The sequence below is a fragment of the Leuciscus leuciscus genome, assembly GCF_965113295.1.
Source record: "Leuciscus leuciscus genome assembly, chromosome: 25".
Lineage (NCBI taxonomy): Eukaryota > Metazoa > Chordata > Actinopteri > Cypriniformes > Leuciscidae > Leuciscus > Leuciscus leuciscus.
Genome location: NC_138724.1, coordinates 18333446 through 18351967, shown reverse-complemented (window position 1 = coordinate 18351967; position 18522 = coordinate 18333446). Strand labels below are relative to the sequence as shown.

The window sequence follows — 18522 nt, the reverse complement described above, 5'->3', positions numbered from 1 at the left end:
ATAAACTGAATTTTGATTTCATCTCGAGAAAGAAATATCTACATTCGAAAAAATGATATAATAAAAGAATACGAGGAAGGTGGACTAAAGGAAATAGATTTTGATATCATGAATGGGGTTCTTAAACTTAAATGGCTGCAATCTTTTATCAAGAATGAGCATTCATTTTGGTTTGCAATTCCATAAAGTCTTTTTTTTTTAAATGTGCAGGTATAAAACATTTTTTTACAATGCGACTTCCAGATTTCTAAAGTTCCATTGAAACTATCAGTTTTTCATAAACAAGTTGTTACTGTTGTACCCCAGTTATTGGTTATCTCCCTTGGTAGTTTTGGTTTGAACTTAGGGTGGTTGAAGTGTGAACTGTTTAACAGGGTCCCGGACATTTCATTTGTTGGTTTGTTTTTTGCAAAATGGTCCAAACATGCAAATTGGTTGATAACATAACTGCAATAAAGTAGCCTAGTTAACAATCACTTGTTTACAAAGTGCAATGGGAAGTCAAATTATCTTTACTTCAAATTTTCTGTCATCTCTTGGAATATCTGAAAGCAGGTTTTCCTAATATCCGTCATAATTAGCAGAACACATTTTTTGACAAGGGGGAAAATCAATTGTTTAGTCGATAATTCAAGAAGGTCCGATTTTTAAAGCTCTTTCTAACTTGTGCTCGGCCTTAAACGTAACATCTTATAATTGTTTACCAAGCATTTGTTAAAATAAGGATTTAATTACAAATAAGACTATCGATTAGCTTACTATGCTTAGGCCAATGTTCACTTTTTTCTTTCTTTTTTTATCGATAGCATTTATTATGAAAAATAGCAAGCTGCATTTAGAAACGAGCCTAGCTACAACGTGCCACAGTTGTAACATAAATCTTTAGTGGAAAATATGTTCCCCCAAAAGAGATGATCTTATATAAATTCTACAACTAGTCAAATGTTTCCACAATAAATACAATAGAAAAAGCTAATGTATGTTAGAGCAGGATGATGTTTTCCCCTTTTTCATCAGTCTTTTTAGTGGCTGTTTTAGATGATGTTTGACTTTCTCTGAATCGTTTTACTACATTCTCTTTATTTCAAAAGGATTGCACATTTTATCATTAGCGTCCCATAGGAACGGCTCGTGCAAATTTTAATCACACTTTTTTGGAGCGCGCTGTTGAACGCGCCTGCGGTGATTCGCGCGCCACTCATGCTAAATTAATATTAAGCTTCATTCACAGTCACATGCTCGTACAGCTTACAAAAGCTCCCTAATAGCCTGGCCTGATGTACGTTTCGGTGTGTGCGCTCAGAGTACCGGCAACATGTGAGAAATGCCGGTACTCCAAAAAAAAATGAGGGTACAATACTGATTAAAATATATACAGAAGTAAACGAACGTCTTCTGCTAGTGCTCCTGTAGTCGACTCGACACCACCATCTAGCGGTTTGGCGGCGTAGTGCGTACTCGCTGAACGACAGACACGCTAACGTGAGACTACGGTGTCCACAAACGGTCAATAGCCTTCTTTTTGTCAAACTAATTCCCTCTTAGGTACAACAGAATTGCTGAAAAATACATGGACTCACGAGGGGAATCTTTCTTCTAAATGAGTAGGATAGATTGCTTGCTTTATACTACTTTTATATATATATATATATTTGCCTAGTCTCTCTAGCCTACATCTGTTTCTTTTAATAAGTCTCCATTGTCTATTTTAAAGGAAATAGTCGTGACGACAGCAAACATCATTATTTACACGATAGTTGATAAACTGGATTTAAAGCGTTTTAGCCAGAATTCTCAAGAACGAGTTAATCAAGTTGGACAGAGTATGGGCAAGTAGCCTTCACTACCTTTGCACTGCCATTAGTCAGCCTTACGCATAGAGTCTAAACTAAAGTCTAGAGCAACTTTATTAAATTAGATCCGCAGTGGCAAGGACAACATATATGATTTTTAAAAAAACATAAGTATTTTTAATTCTACATTTATTTTTTATTTTTATATATATATATATATAGAAAGTGATCAATTGATAGATTGCGGATGTGTTGTGCTGAATAACTTTTTCTACACCTTCGCTTAAAGTGGATCTACAGCTTCCGTGAGGAGAGACGAACATTTCAGTCATGATATACGTTAGAAGAGGTTGGTTTTGCTTCTCTTCGCTATCTTTTTCTGTCTCTCTCGTGTTTCATGTTTATGTTGACATTTTTATTTCTAGTTGGTCCCCTTGTGGTACACAGGAGACAGAGAGGCAAAAGTAAGTTATGTTTTTGAAGACAAGCTAGATGTCTCGTTCAGTGCAGTGTTTACTTTCCTGGTTGCATTGTCTTCTATCACAACGCAGAAGCAGTACATTTGAAAAGTGACTGTGAATGCAAATGTTTCCTTACTTTGCATAGATGCCAGACTCTAAAAGCTTTATATTCTCAAGCCTTTAAAGTTTTTTTTCGTGATGCCACAGCCCTTCTAGACTTTTTATAGTAGCCTAATGTTCTTCTATGAAAACCAACTAAATTTTAATTGGATTGAATTAGGTTCTTGTTCCTGCTGATAAAAACATGGCATGTCTGCTTAAAGTGGTCAAACAGGTTTTGACATGATAACTGCTGTTTTGTTAGTGGTCTATAAGATCTAACCAGCTTAATCAACCAATAGGATCTCAGCCCCCTAATGACCATAAATAACCAATATGGTCCAGAAAATACGAAAAACCAGCTACCATCAGAAAAATATCAGCACATTTTGAAACTTTTGTTCCACTTTTGAAAGGATGCTGTGCAAACATTAAATCTACTAACAAAGATGAATATTACGGTAAAATGAGAATTATATATAATCACAATTGCTTTCACAGAAAAATTGAAATTTGTTTTCATGGTGGCTGCCCTCATAATATCCATAAGCTTTGTCCTCAAGCTCCTGCAGATCAATCCTGAATTAACAGTATCAAATATAGTGGGTGAGTTACTGCTTTAAGGAATATTTTATTTTATATATATATATTTTTATTATTAATTATTTAATTAACTAAGTTTGCTTCTTTAAAATTTTTACTGGCATATAGGCTAAACAATGTATGCTTTATATTTTTCTCTAACCCAGAAAGGTCAATGGGGGGAGGAGTATATGTCCAGTTGAAACCTGATAATCACAAAGATGATGGTAAGCAATTACCGATTAATCTGGTCTGGTACAGTGTAAAAAAATACTTTAAGGGTACATATTTACATGTCTATGTTTTATCAGGTCCTAAAAACAAATGTGGCCTCCCAAAACCATGTCCTGGAAAAGATTTTGCCTTTAAGATTTACAGTGGTGCAACAAACATCGTTGGTCCACAAATATGCTTTGAGGGGAAAATGTAAATATACTTTTACTGAATGATTAAACCAACACCATAAGTGCTATTTGACAGAATTTAAACCTGTTCTGCATTTTGTTTTAGGATAATAGAGAAAGACACACGTGGTAATAAATGGCTAGGAATTAATATTGTTGTTATCAATGGTAAGTTTGTCGAGCCCTTTTTAAAAAAGCAAAGAATTAAAATGGCACCATGTTTTGTATTTAGTAATATTTTAATATTAGTATTTTGAAATATTTTATCAATATGTGGCTAGAAAATATATGTGAACCCCTTGGAATTAACTTGTTTTTTGCAGTAATTTGCCATAAAATGTGATCTGATCCTCATCTAAGTCACAACAATAGACAAACACAATGTGCTTAAGCTGATAACGCACAAACAATTCTAATTTCTCGTGTCTTTTTGAACAAACCCATTAAACAGTCCCAGTGTTGGAGGAAAAACTAAGTGGATCAATAGACTAATTACTTTAACGAAAGCTAATACCTTGCACACCTGGAGTCCAATTAATAAAATGAGTTTGAATGTGTGGTTTAGAGCTGCTTTGATTGATAAATTACATGCAAATATTTTTTAAGACTGCTGTTGGTAAGAAGCATAAACTGATGTGAACCATGCCTCGCAATAAGAAGCATTGATCTCCGTAAGGCTGGAAAGGGATACAAAGCAATCTGAGTGTTTAGGCATCCATCAGTCAAAAGTTAGATGAATTGTCTATAAATGGAGACAGTTAAGTACTGTGGCTAAGCTTTCTAGAAGTGGGCGCCCAACCAAGATGACTCCTAAGGCACAACGCAGAATCCTCAATGAGGTAAAGAAGAACCCACGAGTAAAAGCTAAAGGCTTGAAGATTGAAGTTTGCAAAAGAGCACATCGCTACTGGGAAAAAAATGTATGGACTGATGAAACAAAAGTTGAATTGTTCTAGAGCAGGGATGGGCAACTTCGGTCCTGGAGGGCCACTGTCCTACAGAGTTTAGCTTCAACCCTAATCAAACACACCTGAACAAGCTAATCAAGGTCCTCAGGATTACTAGAAAATTACAGGCAGGTGATTATTTATTTTTTTCAGGGTTGGAGCTAAACTCTGTAGGACAGTGGCCCTCCAGGACCGAAGTTGCCCATCCCTGGTTTAATGGGTGTGTTCAACAAAAAAAACAAGAAATTAGATTTGCTTGTGTGTTATCAGCTTAAGCACATTGTGTTTGTGGATCAGATCACATTACAGCAGAAAACCAATTAATTCCAAGGGGTTCACATACATTTCTTGCCAGAGTATAATGTTTTCTTTCTTATTCATTAAAAATTCAGAAAAAACAGGTGAACACGTTAACACTGGCAGCTTCAATATGTGGAGCGGAAGTATGTTGTATCTTGACTTCATTACACCATGTTGTTCAGTATTTCTGCATTATAAATCCTTTATAAGCATTCTCAGATCACATGTATGTAATAAATACATCTTTTGCTGTTGACAGAGGTTGAGGAATTGATAGAGTTTCTGAAGTCAATCGAGGATGGTTCTCTTGTGTTGATAGCCTCTTTTGATGATCCAGCCACAAAGTAAGTTTCTTTCTCTAGTTTCATCATATACTAAATGCACATCTTATGATGGTGTTGTCTCATGATGTCATGATATGCTTCCTTTATTATAGACTTAATGATGAAGCAAGGGCACTTATTGCAGAGCTTGGCAGTTCATATATTTCCCAACTAAAATTCAGAGATAACTGGATCTTTGTGGGTGGGAAGAAAACCATGACCCATGTCTCTTTTGAGACGGTAACCCATTTTTAACCCACATTCACCCATTTATGTGCTTAAGTTTATGCAATGAGAAAACTTAATGTATGCCTCTCCCTTTTCTGTCTTTTTCAGCACATGAAGAATGATAGGGAAACTAATAAGTATGAAAGCTGGCCAGAAATGATCGAGATGGACGGTTGCATACCAAGAATAGACTAATTGTTTTTCCTGTAGCACAATTTGTTCTGCTAAAAGAACATTTGCATGTTTGTATGAGTCATTTTAAAACCAGCATCCAGAAGCTATTTACTCGTCTTTAACAATACAACATGCTGAGCCACAATGTGTTTCTGATTTTTATTTTTATTTTATGTTTCTATTACTATCTGAGACCATATACATCACTGTTTCAACAATGGTGCAATTTTTAAACAGGTTATCCTGGACTTTATAATATAATAGGCCAACAATATAATATAGTTTGATTTTATATATATATATATATATATATATATATATATATATATATATATATATATATATATATATATATATTTAAAAATATATACTTTTTTTGTTGGGTTTTATGGTCAAATGTATTTTTAAATGAATTGTAAATGTAATAATTATAGTTAACGTTTATATTGTGGTATTCATATGTTTTATTTATGATGTTAAAGTGTATGTTGCTGTGTTTTCTTTTGTCTGTAGACTGTAGCCTATATAAAACATTACTTTTGTTTACAATTCTGAGTGGGTTTTGCTTGTAACACTACTTTTGGTGGTTGCGTATGTAAAACGCAATTTAAATCGATGTATAACAACAACAACAAAAACTCGACACATGACGCAAAACATCATATGCGTAAATTGTGCGCAACGTTGAACTCCAAACCACACGAAGCCACTCCCACCACCTCATCATCGCAGATTCGCAGTACGAACAGCGTCAAGTCATGGACCAAAATGGTGAGCTATAAGCTAATGTAACCAAGTATTTTTCTGCAGCAGCTTTACGTTTTAAATACCCCAAATGCTCTCGAGTGAAAGGTAACCACCTGCCAGTAAAGCAGCGAACCCTGGTGCTATTTATACGTTGTTGTGTATTGGCAGTAAACACATTAATGGATGTATTCAGCTGTTAGCCGCTGACATGACCAACTAGTGCTGCGCGCGGGTCCAGCAAGTGCCAGATTTAAATAAACGCAGGAGACATTCACATTAGACTTCCAAATATATTTTTAAACACAGTTATACTCATTAGTTACTATGTAAAGTTGTGTATAAGCTTTATAGTAAGACCTGCCCCTACTATGGTTGTCTAGTTTATTAATACTTAATTTCCTCTCCCCTTTTTATTGAGCACTTTTTGGATAACACAGGTCTCCATTCCTTAATTTGTCCATTTCCTCCTTTTATGAAATGTTCATTTTTAATGATAATATGGGGTGATTAATTTTAGGCGTATAATGTATCAGTTTTAGTATTGTGCTTGTTAGTGTGGATTTCTTATTAATGATGTCTTGTGTATGTTTCCTCAGATGACCTTCAAGGAACTGATGGTTCAGGATCCCTTGGAGGTCTTGATGTCCGCAGACAGATCCCAATCAAGTTACTTTCTAAACAGACGGTAAGAGGCAAGCTGCCCGCCCGACCTCAGCGTCCCACCACCAGACTGCCCTCAAAAAGTGAAGAAGGTTAGTCTCACTAAGTGGATGCAGTATCGTACAAAAGAGTGTGTTATCACCTTGTTCACACTACACATAAATCTGATGTGTTTCCAAATCTGATCTTTAGAACTGACCGGCAACGTGCAAGTAATGAAACTGTATTTGTCTGTTAAGACAGACAGCAATTTAAATATCTGGTAAATTGGATAGTTATTTGTGCATGTTAATTGATCATATTTTACATTTATATTATCTTTGCTGTCTAATGCTCACTTAAAGTTAATTTTTAAAAACACCTGTAATTTAAGTATACTGTTAATTGTAATATTCAGCCAATCTCAAAACTAATATCCATTTTTCGTACTGTACATTATAATGTTGTGATGCCTAGATTCACTTGTAGAATTTTAAATGATTTAAATGAAAATTAATATCATTTGTACATAATAATATAGAATTTTAATATTGTCATTTATCAGATATTAGTCATAACATGAAAATAATTATCGGCTTATCGCATCAGCCAGAATTGTAATAGCAGTACATCCCTGTTCGTGTGTTTTTTTCTTTCTTTTTGGACTATAAACAGCTTAGTGGATTTGAGTCGTATACACCAATAAATCTCAATTTTGCTCAGTCTAAATAAAACTGTAGTAATGACTTGTTTATGAATAGATTTATGTTTTTCTTTATTCATAAACTTAATTGTGATCTTCAGAGCCTTTCAGCTATAAACAAGAGGAAAGATTTGAGTGTAAATCTGGAGATGCTTATGGAAACCAGCGCAGATTCCCTCAGCCAATCTTCTGGGATTATAAGGTTACACATTTCTCATCAATTATTTTCAACAAATTAGATTATATTTTTGTAATAATAATTATGTAATAAAGGAAATATTTCATACAATATTTTAATATTTAATAAAATATTTACTATAAGTTAGTGATCTGCTTATTTCCTCAGCTCAACTTGGTAGGAGTAAAAGATGACACTCCAGTTCATTTTTGTGACAAGTGTGGCCTGCCAATAAAGATCTATGGGCGAATGGTAAGAAATATGTCCCTAAAACATACTTTATACTGCTGGAGATCTTGTTTTGATGGGGGTTTTTTTCCGTTTTTTTCTCAGATTCCCTGTAAGCATGTTTTCTGCTATGACTGTGCATTGCACTATGAGAAGAAATGCGACAAGATGTGCCCAGGGTGAGTTTCTCCTACAACAGTTTGTTTAAGTGGATTTTATCCTGTTCTTAGTATGTTTGAGGTCCAAGTGATGCTTTTGAAAACACACCGTGTCTATCCCTGGTATATAAAGTTTGGATGTAGTGTTCCTCTAAATGTTGCCTGTAAGGTGCAAGCGAATCAGGAAAATTTAGCATGTTCTGTTTCCTTGGTAACGTCTGTAGGCGTTAGAATAAGAGTATGTAAGCTGACTTTATGTGGTTCAGAAGCACATGCTTGTCTTAAACATCCAGTGTCGTTTTGGGAGTTATGCTATAAAGAGTATCTATTTCTATACTTAATGTGGACAGATTTTCACTCTGTGACAAGGAAAATGGGAAAACCTGACTTATTCAGCAGGATTTTTTTCATTAGAGACTGAATAGTGTCATGTACATATTAAATTATATTATAAATATATCATAAATCACAATTTGTTAAAAATATTTTTTAGTTTCCAGTGTTAAGTGTAATTGTTCATATTGAGAGCAATTTAGTTTTGGTGCACCACTTGCGTCTTTAGGGCTGTTTAAAAGACACATTATCAACTAAAAAATGTAAACTTTGTGTTTTGGCCGTTCATTTACACGACAACAGAGCAGAATGAGGATGGTTTTGACAATGTTGTCATCTGTGTACGTGAAAAACATGAAGGAAAAACGTTTCCATTTTTAGTACATCGTTGTCGTGTAAACATACCCTCAAATATTTGGCAAATTGATATAGAATTGAAATGAAATATGCAGTCACAGGTGTCTATATCGACTATTTTACAACAGCTTTGAATGTGGCTCATCCAGTCTACTTTACACCGTCTATTACATAATGTGAAGCATCTGTTTTTGTACTGATGCCAGATATCTCATTTATTTGTTGTCTAATGTTGTTTTTGGTTTACATTTTTACAAAGTGCATATATTTTTAATTCCCTGGATTATCAAAGAACAGGTGTTATTATGTAGTTATGTATATAATATAATGTAATACATTTTTAAATTTCCAGGGAAGATGTCATGATATTTACCATTTCTGAGATTTTTACAGGCCATGATTTTAGCATTAAATTACTTTTGGTCATAATAGGATTTTAGACAATATAAGCAGAAATCATAATTTTTTTTATGGCTTTTTTAACTAAACAAAAATCATTGAATCAGAGCATACTAAAATATTATAGTATCTCTAAACTGTTTTTTATTTGGTCTGTACTATTTGTCTGTACTAATCTTAATTGTCCACCAATCAGTAAAGCTATACATGTGCTGAACCAAAAAAAGAAAATAATCTGGGCAAAATTTTGTCCGGTAATCAGGCATCGCTGTCTGACTAGGACCTGTATATACTGCCATTATTATAAAATCAAAAAGAAAGTCATTGTTGCTGGTCTTGCAATAATAATTATGGCAATAAATAATAAGCTTTTATGTTGATATTCCTAAACTTTTGGAGGGCAATGTGAATACTGAATAGCAGGTCCTTTGTTCGTTCAGATGTCCTCGGATATAAATGGAAATCAGAGTAAAGGTCTGTTCTCACCAAGAACGATTAACTATAATGATAACGATATTTGCGTCCACACCAACAAACTGAAACGGTCTGTTTAATCTAAGCAGGTGCGGTTTTAAAGTGTTTATAACATGTCATTGAACATGTTTTTGCATTTTCACGGCTTTAACCAGCAGATGTCCTCAGCATGCAGGACAATCTAATCTAGAAGTGAATTTAGCTGATGTAGTCAATATTGTGGAATAAAAACAACACCTAGTCTTTCACTGCGACTTCAAAGGAAGTAAGACAAAGTTGTCAACTAGCGCTGGATACCTGAGGTAATTTTATGTTACACTGTTTGTTAGCCTGACATAATGATAATCTCCATTAATACTTCTCACCGTCCATTCTGAGGGTATGGACGATTGTTTTCCATATATCTATTCTCTTTAAAGTATCCTTGAAAAGGGGTGGATTTTTCTGGACCTCTGCGATTAACTTCTGCCTTTTAAAATGCATGAGCCCTTAAATTCGAATGGATTCTGATGGGCTGTCAGCGTTTTATCGTTCAACAGCTGGAAAAAAAATCGCTCTGAAAGTGATCTCAACAATATCATTCCTCTGTATCATTATCGTTATAGCTCTGGTGTGGACTTTTAATATTCAGAACAGTATTTAGAACTTTATCTTTATAGTTATCGTTGTGGGTGTGAACGGGCCTTAATAGTTTGTGTATAAGAGTCCACTTCCCCTACTAAATCCTAAGTTCAGTTTGTCCCTCTACAGCTGCACAGACCCTGTCCAGCGCATCGAGCAGTGCCAGCGTGGTTCCCTCTTCATGTGCAGCATCGTGCAAAGCTGCAAACGCACCTACCTCTCACAGCGAGACTTGCAGGCCCACATCAACCATCGCCACATGAGGGCCAGCAAGACCGGAAGCTCTCGCCCGGATCCACCACACCCGACGCTGGCCTCCGACCCACCAGACCGCTTCCGGTTGCCTCCACCTCCCCACCTGTCTAAATCACACCCTCTCATTCCTTCCCCACTGCAAGGCCACGATACCTACAACCACCCACCTCCATCCTCGCCCTCCGATCTGGGGCCTTCCCCACGGCCCCTCCCCCCGGAGACCTTCCGGATTGCCACAGTGACCACACGGAAGCATAGCAACCTCATCACAGTGCCCATTCATGATGATTCGGGGAGCTTGGGCCGCTCTCCCCGTGAGCCTCACCCACAGACACCTCCCGCCCCGCACCATCTCCCTGGTGATTACTCCAACCAACCAGTGGTTTCCCACCCGCATCACATAATGCCTCCACCACAACAGCCACATTACAGGCCTCCGCCGCCCCCACCCCCCCCCTCTCAGCATCCCCATGCAGCACCCGCCGCAAGGCTCGGCCACACCTCACATGGTTTACAACCAGGCACCTCCCATGTCAACACCGCCTCCACCTGGACACATCATCAGCCAGATGCCACCCTACATGAATCACCCTCCACCAGGTCCGATTCCCCACTACAACCCAAACTCAATGCCACAGGACCAAGGCACTCTTAGCCCACCTTTTACCCAACCAGGTGGCATGAGCCCAGGGATGTGGCCCAATTCACGCGGACCCCATCCGCCCCGTATGCAGGGGCCACCACCACAGGGACAGATGCCAGGGCCTCACCACCCTGACCAGTCACGATATAGACCGTATTACCAGTAGCATCCTGCCTGCTCTCAGACTTTCTGACTGGATACTGTTGACCAAGCTGTGTGGGCTGTTTGTTTTCTGATATAATCATCCCCATTGCTGGCCATTTTTGTACTAATGTCCCTCATTCAGGGTGGTTCTGTGGAATTATAAAGAACTGTAAAGAGTGGCAAAAACCCCCCTACGTTTTTGGTTGGAAGAATTTAACAGTTTAGTTTGAAACGTTTACATAATGTTGTACCCATCAACTGCAATAAATGAAACTTGAACACATTAATTTTATTTAGATATTTAGTTTGAATTTAATCACTTTTGGGCACAAAGATTGAAGGTAGTTAAAGGGATATTTCATCAAAAAATGAAAATTGTCATTTACTCACCCTCATGTCATTCCAAACCTGTATGACTGACTTTCTTCGGGGGAACACAAATAAGATATTTGGAAGATATTTTGACAGAATTATTGGTGAACTATCCCTTGAACAATTATAATTAGGATTTGTAAGACTATATTTATAAAAAAAAATCAGCAGTATGTAAAGAAATATATTTCTTGTGTGTTTAGCAAGCTTACTACTAGTTGCACTGTAAGAAAATCACATTTGTGGAAGTCTGTTTATTTTTTCATTCAAACTGAAGGCTGTTTTAATTGTTCTAATTCTATGAGAATAGGGAAGCCCAAAAGTGGATTGATATTATTGGAATCATTTTCAGAAAGATTTTTTTCAGATGTTGAACAGTAAAAACATTGACAGCCAATCAGAATACACCCACAGCATGTGCTTATAATAAACAGACTGTTATTAGGCATTAATGTGGATTCTAATATAGTTATCGTTATGGGTGTGAATGGGCCTTAATACTTAAAGATTTTTTTTTTTTTAAATGATCAGAGAATGTGTATTCTAAACCACTGTTTCTTTCAACCTAGATTTGATTGGTACAGTGCCCCACTAAAGTTAGCCACACTTATAGCAAATAAATTATTCTAGACCTTTTCTCAGAATTAATGTTATTTATTCAGCCAATTTCCCCCAATTACTTTTTCCATAACTCGTCCTACAGTTATTTAGCATCAAGTTCCTTTTAAGAGTAACCATTTGTGGACATCTTCCACTAACGACTGACAAGAAAGGCAAGACTATAATGTTTTTCTTTTTTAGACAGTGTTTTGTCTGTCTATTGTTTTGCATTTTAAGACATGAAACGTTATTGTGAAATGTTTTGCTTTAAGTGTACTATTTTTCTGTACAATAATTATATATATATACACACACACACACGCGCGCGCACACAAAGGAAGATATTTTGAAGGAAGTCGGTAACTTAACAGTTGATGGACCCTATTGACTTCCATAATAGGAAAAAAAAAATCTATGGAAGTCAATGGGGTCCATCAACTGTTAAGTTACCGATGTTCTTCAAAACATCATCTTTTATGTTCAGAAGAAGGAAATGTTTGAAACAACTTGGTGAGTAATGATGACAGAATTTTAATTTTTAAGTGAACTGTTCCTTTAAGTATCCACAAGGGGGCGGACTCAACCAAGATCTGCCCCAGATCACTACTATCAGACAAAACACTGTTTTATCTTCTTTAGATGTATGTAAACTAAATTCCATTTCATGCAGTTTTATATTGGGGAATGAGAAAGAAGAGTTGAACATGATATCTATTTCCTCTGGATAGACACAAGGTTCAGCACCTTTTCTTTTTTCAAGAAATCAGATTACTTGAGTAATACATATATTTTATTGGTGTTTATTTATGGCTGAGATGTTTTATTTAACAATGTACGGTGAAAAAAGGTTGTACATGGAATGAACAGAGTAAGGGCTACAGCTAAAAGTCTTCAAATGATTATGGAAATTTTAAGAACAACCCAAGTCTGTACTGTGTATTTATGGTGTGTGTGTGTGTATATGTATATGTATATGTATATATATATATATATATATATATATATATATATATATATATATATATATATATATATATATAAAGAATTATTGTGCATTCTTACATTTTGGAACAAGAAAAATGTACATAAAAGAACGATTTTTTAATTCTTGTTTTAAACTATACTTGTGTCTCAGTATTTAGAAATACATTATAATCCTTTACAAAATAGGGGGAAAAATCAACGTGAAAATTTAGATTGATGAAATGATCTACATTTAAGTTTAAAACTTTATTTAATAGCCTTAATAGCCACGAATGTAAGCTATTCGGTTGAGCTCATTGGATATTTCAAAATCACAATGCATGAGTAGGTCCATGCAAATTGTTGTGGGAGGGGAGGGAGAAGAGCCATCTTACTCATTAAAACTTATCAGTGCAGCTCTCTGGTCCCTGCTGCTCTGCACACAGAAACATGCCTTGACCCAATGTGCATTTGCACGTTACAGGAATGGTTGGAATTTTGCAGACTGCAGACGTTCTGGATCGTTTGGACTAATTTTCTCAATGAAATGCGCGTGAGCCATGGAATTAACAGTGATATGGGTCTGCTTTGGATTACTTATTCATCTCTCACCGTTTGGATGCTTGGATTTACATCTATCGGACGCCCTCCAGCCTGGTGCAACACTGGCAAATGTATCAATCGGGCCAGAATGGACGTACATAATCGACAGAAGTCTCACAGATAAGTCTTTACGGCACTTTCTAAAGATCAGGAGAAGTGATGGGCTGGTATCACTCGCGCGCAAAGTTGACTGCACTCGTTTACCGAGAAATCCTGTGCCACTGTATTTGCGGATTAAATCTCTGCTTTCAGAAAACTTCATTCTGCTTCATTTCAATACATTCATTCATGGGCAGAACTGCTTCAACAAATACAAAAGAAAAAATCGTAAACCAGATGCCTATTTCTATCTCTTGACTGGGTATGAGACATGTTTTTCTTTAGACTTCTTACCCATAAACATTTACGAACGTTTACCTGTATCCATGCGGAGTTCTCAAATGTTTCGAGGTAGGTGTGTGGAGAAAGACCAGCGGGACGTTATTTCCCTGAGGAGCACGAGCCTCTGTTTACCTCATAAGCAGCAAGATGAAGCGAATTTGTTTTGTTTAATGCCTAACTCACTGAATGGCTCTTTATTTGTCGATGTTAAGTTACATTTAAGCAGAAAACACATTGGAGGTCAATTAGGTCCGTGGGCTAAACGTCAAAAAAGAAACGTGAACTCTGCTCCTCAGTTTCAACTGCCAAACTACCAGGTATCAGTGCCCGAGAACGAGCCTTCGGGAACGCGCGTCATTACCCTAAAAGCCTTCGACGCCGATGATGGAGACGCTGGTGTTGTTGAATATGATATGGAAGCTCTTTTTGACAGCAGATCTAACAATTTATTTCAAATAAACCCTGAGACGGGTGGTATAACTACTCTACAACCTTTAGACAGGGAAGTTAAAGACACGCATGTGTTCAAAGTTACTGCTACTGATAGGGGAACCCCTAAAAAATCAGCTATCGCGTACCTCACTATCACAGTCAGCGATACTAACGACCACACGCCAGTTTTTGAACAAAATGAGTATAGGGTTAGTATTCGAGAAAATGTTGAAGTGGGCTTTGAAGTGATGACTATTAGGGCTACAGATGGAGACGCCCCTTCTAATGCCAATATGATTTATAAGATTGTGAATAATGATGAGTTGAACGCTTGCTTTGAAATTGATCCAAGGAATGGGTTGGTCAAAACCAGAATCAGACCAGACAGAGAAGTTAAATCTCAGTACAGGATTATTGTTGAAGCCAACGACCAGGGCAGAGAGCCCGGTCCACGTTCTGCCACAGCCACAGTGCACATATTCATTGAGGACGAGAATGATAACTACCCTCAATTTAGTGAGAAGAGATATGTAGTTCAAGTTCCTGAAAATATAGCCGTGAATTCACAAGTAGCTGTGGTGAAGGCTACAGATAGAGATGCCGGGAATAATGCGAAAGTGCATTACAGCATCATAAATGGGAATATAAAGGGCCAGTTTTACATACACTCCCCTACGGGTGTCATTGATGTTATCAGCCCTCTAGATTATGAAATGATAAGAGAGTACACACTGCGAGTGAAAGCTCAAGATGGAGGGCGACCACCTCTTATTAATGGCACAGGAATGGTTGTAATCCAAGTGGTGGATGTTAATGATAATGCCCCAATGTTTGTCAGCACACCCTTTCAAGCTTCAGTTTTAGAAAATGTTCCTGTAGGTTACTCAGTGATGCACATTCAAGCTATCGATGCTGATTCAGGTGACAATGCTCATTTGGAATACAAGCTGACTGACACATCACCTGGTTTTCCGTTCACTATCAATAACAAAACTGGATGGATTACGGTTGGTGCCGAGCTGGACAGGGAAACTACAGAGTTTTACAGTTTTGGTGTTGAGGCCAGAGACTGCGGGGTTCCTACAATGTCATCTTCAGCTAGTGTAAGTGTCACTATACTAGATGTAAATGACAATGTCCCCACCTTCACACAGCACTTGTATAACCTGAAGGTCAATGAGGATGCAGCTGTGGGCACCAGTGTGCTTTCCGTCACAGCTGTAGACAGGGATGTAAACAGTGTGGTAACGTACCAAATATCTAGTGGGAACACACGGAACAGGTTCGCCATCACCAGCCAGAGTGGAGGGGGACTTATTACTTTAGCACTACCTCTGGACTACAAGCAAGAAAGGCAGTATCTCCTAACAATCACCGCCTCGGATGGTACACGCCATGACACAGCTCAAGTCTTCATTAATGTGACTGATGCCAACACCCATCGACCAGTATTTCAAAGTGCTAACTACCAGGTTTTAGTAAGCGAGGACCGGCCCGTAGGCTCAACAGTTGTGGTCATCAGTGCCACCGATGAGGACACTGGTGAAAATGCCCGTATCACTTATGAAATGGAGGACAATGTGCCACAGTTCAAGATTGATCCTGACACCGGTGCCATCACAACTCAGATTGAGATTGACTACGAAGATCTGGCATCCTACACGCTTGCCATCATTGCCCGCGACAACGGTATTCCCCAGAAATCAGACACCACTTATGTAGAGATTATCATTCTTGATGCCAATGACAATGCACCGCAGTTCCTCCGTGACATCTACCAGGGAACAGTGTTTGAGGATGCACCGGTATACACTAGTGTACTCCAGGTGTCCGCTTCAGACAGAGACTCAGGATCTAACGGTCGACTGAGCTACACCTTCCAGGGTGGAGATGATGGCGAGGGGGACTTTTTTATTGAGCCTTACTCTGGGATCATCAGAACGGCCCGTAAGCTCGACAGGGAAAACGTTGCTGTGTATAATCTCAAGGCGTTTGCAGTGGACAAAGGAGTGCCCCCTCTCAAAGCAGCCGTAGACATTCATGTGTCGGTGTTGGACATAAACGATAATGCCCCTGTGTTTGAAAAGGACGAATTGTATATATACGTAGAGGAAAACAGTGCTGTAGGGTCCACTCTTGCCCGTGTAAGTGCCACAGATCCAGATGAAGGTACCAATGCCCAGATCCTCTACCAGATTGTTGAGGGCAATATTCCTGAGGTCTTCCAGCTTGACATCTTCAGCGGAGATCTAATTGCCCTTACTGACCTAGACTACGAGACCAAGATGGAGTACGTAATAGTGGTCCAGGCCACTTCCGCACCACTTGTCAGTAGGGCCACTATACACGTCCTCCTAGTAGATGTCAATGACAATGACCCCGTTCTACAGGATTTCGAGATTATTTTTAACAACTACATTACTAATAAGTCCAGCAGCTTTCCCACAGGAGCTATCGGGAAGGTGCCTGCTCGTGATCCAGATGTGTCTGACAAGCTCCTCTACACATTTGTTGAGGGAAATGAACTCAGCCTGCTGATTCTCAATCAAGACACCGGGGAGTTAAAGCTGAGCAAGGACTTGGATAACAACAGGCCACTTGAGGCCACAATGAGGGTAACGGTTTCAGGTGAGACTCACTATGCATATACCACAATATTTGGGCACAATTTTTGTTTTGAAAAGTTAAAACTATTATGTGGGGAACAGGCAAAGTATTGTGTGCAGTGGTTTGAGTGATTTTCAAAATCTGCTTTGCGAATTGCCTTGTCATAGTAGAAAGGGATTTGTGCAAGCTTTATTCTTTTCACGGTGTGTTAACTGGTTTTCTTTGATGCTCTAAGTGATAGTGATCTGCCTCCTTGTGTGCTCTTCTCTTCTGGTGGGTTCTCAGTCCCTGAATATCTAAATAATTTTTACAGCCATACTGTGTTTCTGCTTATGCTCAACAATATTTGATGGCACTCCCTATAGTGAACATATCCATAACAACAATTATCATGCTTCTTTATTTGCAGCAGTTCTGAAGTTTCTTTTTTGCAATATATTATTCAATGAATATGAGATTGGTTTTGAAGCCTGTTCAAACCTCAGAGTCAAAAAAAGTACTTGCAACATTACCTCATGATCACAACTGTAAATCTCCCAATTGGTCATTCTGCATATCACATTTAGGACTCACTTATCTCTCTTTTTAAAAGTCTTGTACCTGGGCCTATGCCATGCTCACACTCTTTTAAAGTCTCTTCTACTCGGTACAGCAACTGTGGTTTGATAGTGAGATGTAATTGTTTCTAAATTGGTACTCTCCAACCATTTTCAAATTAACTGTTGTTGATCTTCCCCCACATTCCTCAGATGCATCAGAACATATTCCCTCTAACAACTATCATGCACTAACATGAATAAAAGTTAGTGATCCCTTCTCCCTTTGAATCTTGTAGAAATCAAATGTCATTCTTACCTGTCAGATTTGTTCGTTTCATGTAGGCCTACGGTTTTCCCAGGAGCCAAAGCTTACTGAATGCCATGCCTGTTTGACAGTGACTGATCACATGTCAAAGGAGGTTTTGACTTGACTTATGATTTCAAGTCTTTATTCACATTCTGCATCCCCAGGCTGTACCATGCCCCAAGATTAATTTGAGAAAAATGAAACAAAACAAAAAAAGCTAAAATAACTGAAATCCATAAGCTGAAAACCATGTTGCATGTCCAAACAAGATATAATGTGATATTAGGATTAGAACTGATGTCAATGGAGTGATAGTTTCACAACGATAAAACTTATCGTCTCGTATAAGGTGTCACATTTGACAAGAAAATGTTGGGGGATTAATTGAAGAGCCTTTAAAACTCCTATGTACAACTAGAAATTGTTTTGTGCTGTTTTGATTTCTTCTGTTTAATTGTTGTCACGGCTTACAGAGGATCAGGATCAGACAGTAAGAAGAGATGCACCTTTTGCATGTAGTTCCAATGA

At 37.8% G+C, this 18522-nt stretch overlaps 3 protein-coding genes across 4 annotated transcripts in view; all 3 read left to right on the top strand.

Moving 5' to 3' along the window:
- The first annotated feature begins 1451 nt into the window (after positions 1-1451).
- On the top strand, positions 1452-5860 carry LOC309490959 (protein FAM3C). 2 transcript variants are annotated; one of them, XM_082160296.1, is made up of 11 exons: positions 1452-1604; positions 2083-2142; positions 2219-2257; positions 2855-2959; positions 3103-3162; positions 3247-3361; positions 3446-3507; positions 4679-4729; positions 4846-4930; positions 5023-5149; positions 5246-5860. In XM_082160296.1, exons 2-11 carry the CDS (start codon positions 2124-2126, stop codon positions 5330-5332), a joined length of 750 nt encoding a protein of 249 aa, XP_082016422.1. In that variant the 5' UTR covers positions 1452-1604; positions 2083-2123; the 3' UTR covers positions 5333-5860. The 2 variants fall into 2 exon arrangements, with proteins under 2 accessions (XP_082016422.1, XP_082016423.1); XM_082160297.1 differs by lacking the exon at positions 2219-2257 and having other exon boundaries at positions 1453-1604.
- A 140-nt stretch (positions 5861-6000) lies between these two features.
- On the top strand, positions 6001-12198 carry LOC309490958 (E3 ubiquitin-protein ligase Hakai). The gene is given in 7 exon segments (XM_082160295.1): positions 6001-6082; positions 6655-6810; positions 7502-7602; positions 7747-7830; positions 7912-7985; positions 10263-10869; positions 10871-12198. Coding segments are annotated over 7 exon segments (1377 nt in total). The 5' UTR covers positions 6001-6069; the 3' UTR covers positions 11213-12198.
- A 1204-nt stretch (positions 12199-13402) lies between these two features.
- The window catches only part of celsr1b (cadherin EGF LAG seven-pass G-type receptor 1b), a 44512-nt gene continuing 39392 nt past the window's right edge, over positions 13403-18522 (top strand). Inside the window, exon 1 of the mRNA XM_082160129.1 lies at positions 13403-17169. Within this exon, the coding sequence (XP_082016255.1) occupies positions 13686-17169 (3484 nt within the window). The 5' untranslated portion in view covers positions 13403-13685. The remainder of the gene's footprint in view (positions 17170-18522) is intronic.